The sequence below is a fragment of the Trichechus manatus genome, unplaced genomic scaffold, assembly GCF_000243295.1.
Source record: "Trichechus manatus latirostris isolate Lorelei unplaced genomic scaffold, TriManLat1.0 scaffold00008, whole genome shotgun sequence".
Lineage (NCBI taxonomy): Eukaryota > Metazoa > Chordata > Mammalia > Sirenia > Trichechidae > Trichechus > Trichechus manatus.
The window spans coordinates 20,449,090-20,457,322 of NW_004443944.1; the positions used below are offsets into that span (position 1 = coordinate 20,449,090).

Consider the following 8,233-nt stretch of genomic DNA (forward strand, 5'->3'; position numbering starts at 1 on the left):
AACATCATGATAAATGGAGAAAAGATTGAAGTTGTCAAGGATTTCATTTTACTTGGATCCACAATCAACACCCATGGAAGCAGCAGTCAAGAAATCCAAAGACACACAGCACTGGGAAAATCTGCTGCAAAAGACCTCTTTAAAGCGCTGAAAAGCAAAGATGTCACCTTGAAGACTAAGGTGCACCTGACCCAAGCTGTCATATTTTCAATCGCCTAATATGCATGCAAAAGCTGGGCAATGAATAAGGAAGACTGAAGAAGAATTGACACCTTTGAATTGTGGTGCTGGCGAAGAACATTGAATATACCATGGACTGCCAAAAGAACAAACCAATCTGTCCTGGAAGAAGTACAGCCAAAATGCTCCTTAGAAGGGAGGATGGTAATAATAGTGGCCTCAGAAGTAAGGATGGCGAGGCTACGTCTAACACAGTTTGGACATGTTGTCAGGAGGCATCAGTCACTGAAGAAGGGCAACAAGCTTGGTAAAGCAGAGGGTCAATAAAAAAGAGGAAGACCCTCAACAAGATGGATTGACACAGTGGCTGCAACAATGGGCTCAAGCATAACGATTGTGAGCGTGGCGCAGGACTGGGCAGTGTTTCGTTCTGTAGTACACAGGGTTGCTATGAGTCGGAACCGACTTGATGGCACCTAACGACAATAACGGGATATAGGTATATGGGTAGGAACAGGGAGAGAAGAAGCCTGCTGTAGAGGAGGGAAGGAGATGAAGAGAGCTGGTGGGGGAGGCGTGCAGGGGGCTAGCGACACGGGAAGGGGGGCAAACTAGGCCATGCCTCTCAGCAGGTGTGCTAGGCTGGGCTGGGGAGCTTCTGGGCAGGAGGACCATATGGCTGTTGGTCCCACTGTTTGGCTTGAAGAACCCCCTACTCTGGGCACTGGAACCCCATTTTTGAGGAGAGTGCCATCATCCCTGTGATCAATTCTCAAGAATCATACCAAATAAAACACTTCTACGGTACTTCTTATGTACCCAAGCACTGTCCTATGCACTTTTCATATATTGACTCATTTACTCCTCACAAATGGTAGTACCCTCATTTTACAAATGATGAAATTGAGGCAGAGAGGCTAAGGAATTTGCCCAAGGTGCATTCGGCTTGTGAGTGCTAGTGCTGCAATTCCAGAGCTGTGATCTTAACCACACTGAATGCTGGGTGGACAATTTACACAGCTCAGTGGGTGCTATCCCTCAAGCCTGGCTCTGTCCACCACTTCATGTGAGCCCTCCTCACACCCAGCTCCACCAGACTAAGCTACAGATCATTCCCAATCACTAGGTGTTTTCTGCCTTTGGCTTTTACTCACTCTGCCACCCCTGGCTGCAGGCTGTTTCCACTGCCAGTGTGCTAAACCCCAATGCTTTTCCCAATGTTCAGAGCTGCCCACTCCTCCCGTGGTGGCTTCCATCCTGCACAGAGCTCTCACAGTTCAGCAAGACCACTGGATGGTGTAAGTTTGCTCATCCGTAGTCCAGAAGCACCAGAAGGCTGCTTATCCGCCTTGCTGACCCTGGGCAGACATGTCAGTGCAGACACACCCAGTCCCAGATACCCTGTATTGGTCAGATTATCAGGCTCCCTCTCAGTAGTCCCACTGAGTCACACACCCGGGTCCAGGAGGAGCTGGGGCCACCACCCATAGACCAAAGGCCTTGACATTTTAAAGTTCAGAATATGAAGGAAATGAGCCCTGGGCGTAGTTAAGTATGTATTGTGGATTTTTACAAGAGTTCATTCATTGGTATGGTGCTTTGTGCATCATCTGGAGATTTCTTACCATAGCCATTGCAGAGGCCCAGATTCTGGGTTCCTCAAAGAAAAGACTGGAGGGTCTGGCAGTTTGGGAGATATGTAAGAAGACACTGGGATTATCTCAGGACATACAAGATTTACAAATGTTGTGTGTGGTGGTGTGTGCAGGGAGTTTTGAGGCATAAGATCAGAAAAAAGGCCATGTCCTGACCTAGAAGGCAGAAGAAATTGAGTAAAATGAATAAAATGAGCCAAATACAATAATCCACCTTAAGCAATGGCCCAAAGTGCTATTGACAAGATGGAACAGGGAATTTCCCAAATCAAGGTAACCTGGATAGAGCCTTAAAAACACACATGTGGAATATTTAACACTGACTAAGCTATAATCTAATCAACACTGTCAAAACTTGATTGAGAAGACCTCTATGCTATCACAGCAGAGACGTGTGGTCCACAAGGAGCCCAAGAAAAAGGCACATTCAAAGAGCAGAAAGTTTCCAGTGTTTATCCAGCTGCACTGCCGGCCACTCTCTGTCCACCTCCTCCTTTGAGCTCCCATGACACCTGGTGCACACCTCTCTCATAGCTCTTACCACACTATGAGAAGCAACAATGTACAGTTCTGTCTCCCTTACTATGCAGAGATTCTGGAAAGCAGGAATCTCTTCTTATTTATCTCTATCCTCATCACCTTATATAGGCCAGGGCCAGGCACAGAGCAGATATCAATAATTATTTGCTGAATGAATTAAATATACAAGGGCTGCAATAAAGAAGACTAGGAGAAGACTGGACAGACTACCTGTAAATCCATGTATCCACTTTGCTCTAATCCCTCACTCATGAAGCAATCCTCTGAAGACTGGTCTGCACCTCAGCTAGAGAGCATCTTCAGCAGTGTCCCTGAAGGCTCGGTCATCAGTTCAGCCAGAATGAGCCCACTCCCTGCAGCATGGTCCTATCTGGGGGAAATGGATAACATGGACCAGATCCTGGGAGAAACGTAATCCTCAGCCCTCACCAAGGTCCTGCTCTACTCTGAGACCCTCTGTGATGCTGGCAGTCACCATGACCCCCTACCCCTTCCCTTTTTGGTTGATGCTTATTTATGTCAAAGACCACGCTGAACCAAGACAAGCACCAGATGTTCTTGGGAGACACAGCCCATCTCCAAACAAGGGAGAATGAAAAGCCAAGCATGGGCTGAAAGACCAAGCTCTTCAGTGGCGATGCAACTGGCTGAACAAACTGCACTCTAAGAGACTTGATCTATGGCCTGTTAGCAGTCAAAGGAAGCTCTCTAATAGGTGCCACATAGCTCTGTTCTGTCTTATTAAATATGTTTGTTAAAGACTTGGATGAAAACACAGAAGCTTATTAGTATTATAGATGACAAAATCAAGATTTAAAACCATGACACTATGAAACCAACAAGATAGCATTTAATAGGGATAAATGTAGAGTTTTACATTAAGTTTAAAAAGAAAACCCAGTGCTACAGGTACACACTAGAAAACTTGGTTTGATTACAGTTGATGTCAAAAGCACTTGGGGGCTTTCATGAACTCCCAACTGGTGTAATGTGGCTATAATAAAGCTAGTGCAAACTCAGTTTTGCTAACGAAAACATACGGTTCGAATTTAGGGAAAGAGAAAACAACCCAAATGTTCACCAACAAGAAAACTGTGATATACTCATAAAATGAAACACTACTCAGCAATAAACATGGACTGCTGTACACACAACAACATGGACAAACCTCAAAAACACTGAGCAAAAAGAAACAACACAAAAATAGTATGTGCTGTATGATTCCATTTATATGAGTTCAAGAACAGGCAAAACTAATCTATGGTGCTAGAAACTAGAACAGTGGCTGTCTATGGGGCTAGGGACTGACTGGAAGGCAATGAGAAAGAACTTTCCGGTGTAATGGAAATGTTTTATATCTTGATAGAGGTGTTGGGTTCAGGGTGTATATGTTTGACAAACTTGTGGAATTATACTTTTAAGATTTGTGCATTTCACTGTAGTATATTTTACCTCAACTTAAAACATCTAGGAAGCAGCAGCCCAGTGTGTTGGTCAAAAGGATCTGGAACATAGGATTAAACCCTGGACACACGTTTTGATAAGGAGATCACCAGTCCAGAGGCAAGGAAAGCACCCAGGAATGGGGAGGAGTCTGGGAGCTCCATCATGTAGAAGGATCGGGTAAGAAAACTGGCTGTATCAGCCTGGATACAGAGATTCTTCCAGAGAAAGGGGAACAGACTTCTTTCTTACTGGCATCTGACCGAGACTGGACAGCTATGGGCAGGTGAGACCACACTTTCCCTGGGTGAAGGGGGTGCACAGGAGGGATGTTTGTTTTCTTTGGAAGGAAGTCCTAGTCAAACTCAAAGGTCCCTTCCAGTTTCAAACTCTACAAATCTGAAGAGTCATGATAAAGTTGTTCTTTATTTAAGGACCATTACACATTAAAAAGAGAAGCCCTGGTGGTGCAGTGCTTAATCGATCAGCTGCTACCTGAAAAGTTGGCAGTTCGAACCTACCAACCGCTCAGTGGGAGAAAGATGTGGCAGTCTGCTTTCATAAAGATTTACAACCTTGGAAACCCTATGGGACAGTTCTACTGCGTCCTCTGTAGGGTCACTGTGAGTCAGAATCAACTCAATGGCAACAAGTATGCATTAAAAACTACAGCTACCATTTACTGAGCTCCCACTACATCAGGGATTTGCATATAGTGATATGATTTATTATGTGATAAGATAAATACTATTATTATATAGTGATACGATGATATGTTGTTACATATTAATATATATAGTAGTGATATAATTATACTAGACATTCTGGTATAATGATACATTCATCATTTTCAATGCTCGCAATAGCTCTGGGAGGTAGTCATTATTATATCCATTTACCTCCACTTTGTTGTTAGGTGCCATAGAGTTGATTTCCACTTACAGCAACCCTGTGTGACAGAGCAGAACTGCCCCATATGGTTTTCTTGGCTGTAATCTTTACAGAAGCAGATTGCCAGGTCTTTCTCCCGAGGAGCTGCTGGTTGGGTTTGAACCACCAACCTTTTGGTTAGCAGCTGAGTACTTACCATTGCACCACCAGGGCTCCTTATATCTCCACTTTACAGATAAGAAAATGCCCAGCCTCAAAGAAAGTAAACGGACTTAAACCCAGACTCTCCAAAAGCTAGCATTCTTTTCTCGACAACTCACTGCTTCTTATCTTTGGTAAGCTGTTGGGTCTTGATTTTAAGTGTATGTTAGGATCCTTGCAGTAAACAGCAATCCCTGCGCCATTCAAAATATGTTGTAATTTAGTGACTGTCACTGGTGAAGCTAGTTGGAAAAAAGGAGACTGGGCCAGAGAGCAGAGGAATGAATGGAATTCTGTCTCCACGATGCTTTCCTTTCCTGAAGATGGTCAAACAGAGAGGGTTCCCCAGCTCTCTGAGCCACAGTCCATACCAGACTTTTTCTCAGAGATGTGGGTCACTATGCCTAGTCTCATCCAGGTAAGGCAACAGAGGCCCCTCCTTAGCTGGGCGCAGTGCTGATGGGGCACACTGACCCCTTCTCTGTCTCCCACTCTGCAAGTGCACCTTACCTCATCTTTGAAGAGTCGTGCTTGGTCCTCACTACCTGTCAGAGTCTGAACAAAGCCGAAGACCTTGGAAACCAAAGAAGACATGTTAACAAGGAGGTGGGGGTTTGTGAGTGTAGGGGAAAGGCTGGTCTATATGGCCTTGGTGCCTTCTGAGCTGTGACAGTGTTGCTTTTTCTTATCAGCCTAACAGGATTGTGTGTCTCTGTGCGCTGGGCGTGTATAGTGAGGCCCCTGATCCTAAGGCCCAGGGGCTGACGCTTGTCTCTCTGCTGGATTCCAGCCAGACTACTAGCATGTCCCACTTGCCCCCCACCAGGATGAACCCACCATCCCACACTGGGAAGCTAGAATGAAGTGTGGATGGCAGAGATGAGCAGGAAGTAGTGTCAGGCATAGTGTCAGGCTCTGCCAGAGGAGGGCCTCTTCTGAGCCCTCTCATCAGGGTGTGGTGAGAGGGAGAAGTAGGGGAGGAGGAAGAGGAGAAGGAAAAAGGGGAAGAGGAAGGGTCCCTCACTCCTCACCTCATCAATGGTCCACTTGGCGACCGTCGAGGCCGAGATGCCTGCCACTCCAGGCAAGAGCTTGCAGTGCTGCTCCCAGCACACGGAGAGTGAACGGTCTGGGTGGGCCGACAACGCTGACATGAAAAGGGACTGGTGCATGACATCAGTGGCGAGTGCTGGAAAGTAGAGGCAGAGGCTGGCAGGCTGACGCAGAGGATTAATCTGGTCCCTGAGGCCTGCTCATACCCATTCCACTGGGGAGACTGGCTGGCAGAGCAGACAGGACCAGGGTCCCTTCTGAGAGAGATTCTTGCAGAGCCGAGGGTTGTCCATATCTCCTCACTCTCGATCAGGACACTACTCCTTCTGGTGGTGGACCCCTCCCTTTACAGACTCCAGGTCACCTGTGTGAAATGACCCTACCTCCATCTCTCTGGGCCTGCAAGCTTCTGGAGAAAAGCTCCCATTACCTGGCCTACAGCATCCCAGAAGGCACCATTCTCTACATACCTTGCGTCAAAATGGTCCCCAACATCAAAGCAAGCTCAGCTGTGACATCAGAAGTCCATTCTGTTTGTCCTCCTACCTAGTCTGAAACTCACCCTACTGGCCTCAAGCCCCAGTTTCTCCCCCCTCCTCCATCAGCCTGGTCTAGTTCGGTACTGTCTACTCAGGCACATAGAAGGTGATCCCTGGCCTAACCACCAACTCCATGATGCCTGTAACTTTGTTTCCTGATCTGTTCCTAGAATCCCTGACCCTGGCCGCCAGCCTCAAAGTTGCTCTACAGATCTGATGATGGATGTTGCTCTGCTTGGCTTCTTCCTTAGCCAGGCCTGGCACTTGCCCACTTGGATCACATTTACCTCTAGCTGCTCTGAAAACCCTAGCCCCCGTCCACCTCTACCAGTCTTGGTAGAGACTATAGTGTGGCTACACTACAATGTGGCCGCTTGCCTAGCCTCTGTCCATAGTCCAGGAGAGCTGAAACTTAACTTCCTAACAGTGCCACAGCGTAATTCTGGAATGAACACAGTAGACAGGCGCCCTCTGGTGGTCAGAACTTTGTCCTGCCATGGAAGCCGACCAGGGGTACAAGGTAAAGTAGGAGAGGTACCACGAATTCTCACTCTGAGGAGCCTGGAACCAGGCTAAGACCCTCATCACTCAGGCCTAAGGCTGCAGGAATTGCCTACTTCCACCAAGAGGAAATAATATGGAACTGCAGCAAAAGAAGTCAGGCAGGAGATGAGGAATAATAATAATTCTGCAGGTAGCTGTGCTAAGCACTTTTCATGGATCTCGTTTAAGCCTCCTACCACGTTATGAGGTAGGTACTATTACTATCCATATTTTACTGATGAGGAAGCTAAGGCCAGAGAGGTGGAGTCACCTGTCCAAGGTCTCACAGCCTGTAAACAGTAGGCCATGCTCTCCATCACTAGTCTATATACTGCCCAGATCACTGGAATAGCTCATCTGTCAGTTTGTCATACTGCGGTGGCTTGCGTGTTGCTGTGATGCTGGAAGCTACGCCACCAGCAGGGTCACCTACGGTGGACTTGTTTCAGCAGAGCTTCCAGATTAAGATAGACTAGGAAGAAGGACCTGGTGATCTACTTCTAAAAAAACTGGCCAGTGAAAACCTTACGAATAGCAGGAGAACATTGTCTGATATAGTGCCAGAAGAGGAGCCCCTCAGATTGGAAGACACTCAAAATACAACTGGGGAAGAGCTGCCTCCTCAGAGTAGAGTGGACCTTAATGACATGGATGGAGTCAAGCTTTCGGGACCTTCATTTGCTGATGTGTCACAACTAAAAATGAGAAGAAACAGCTGCAAACATCCATTAATAATCAGAACGTGGAATGTACAAAGTATGAATCTAGGAAAATTAGAAGCTGTCAAAAATGGAATAGAGCGCTTGATAGATATCCTAGGCATTAGTGAGCTGAAATGGACTGGTATTGGCCATTTTGAATCAGCACAACAATCCACAACAATCGTATGTTCCACTATGATGGGAATGACAAATGGAAGAGGAACAGTATCACACTAATTGTTGAAAAGAAGATTTTAAGATCTATCCTGAAGTACAACGCTGTTAGTGATAGGATAATATCCACATGCCTACAAGGAAGACCAGTTAATATGACTATTATTCAAATTTACACACCAACCAATAATACCAAAGATGAAGAAATTGAAGATTTCTACCAACTTCTGCAGTCTGAAATTGATCAAACATGCAATCAAGATGCATTGATAATTACTGTTGATTGGAATGTGAAAGCTGGAAACAAAGAAGA

General features: G+C 46.1%; 1 protein-coding gene across 1 annotated transcript in view; it reads right to left on the reverse strand.

The window, feature by feature from the left end:
• The window catches only part of L3MBTL1 (L3MBTL histone methyl-lysine binding protein 1), a 34,921-nt gene that overhangs the window by 2,215 nt on the left and 24,473 nt on the right, over window positions 1–8,233 (reverse strand). The window contains 5 exon segments of the mRNA XM_012558678.1: window positions 5,178–5,218; window positions 5,221–5,293; window positions 5,295–5,319; window positions 5,416–5,483; window positions 5,942–6,099. Coding sequence (XP_012414132.1) covers window positions 5,178–5,218; window positions 5,221–5,293; window positions 5,295–5,319; window positions 5,416–5,483; window positions 5,942–6,099 — 365 coding nt within the window.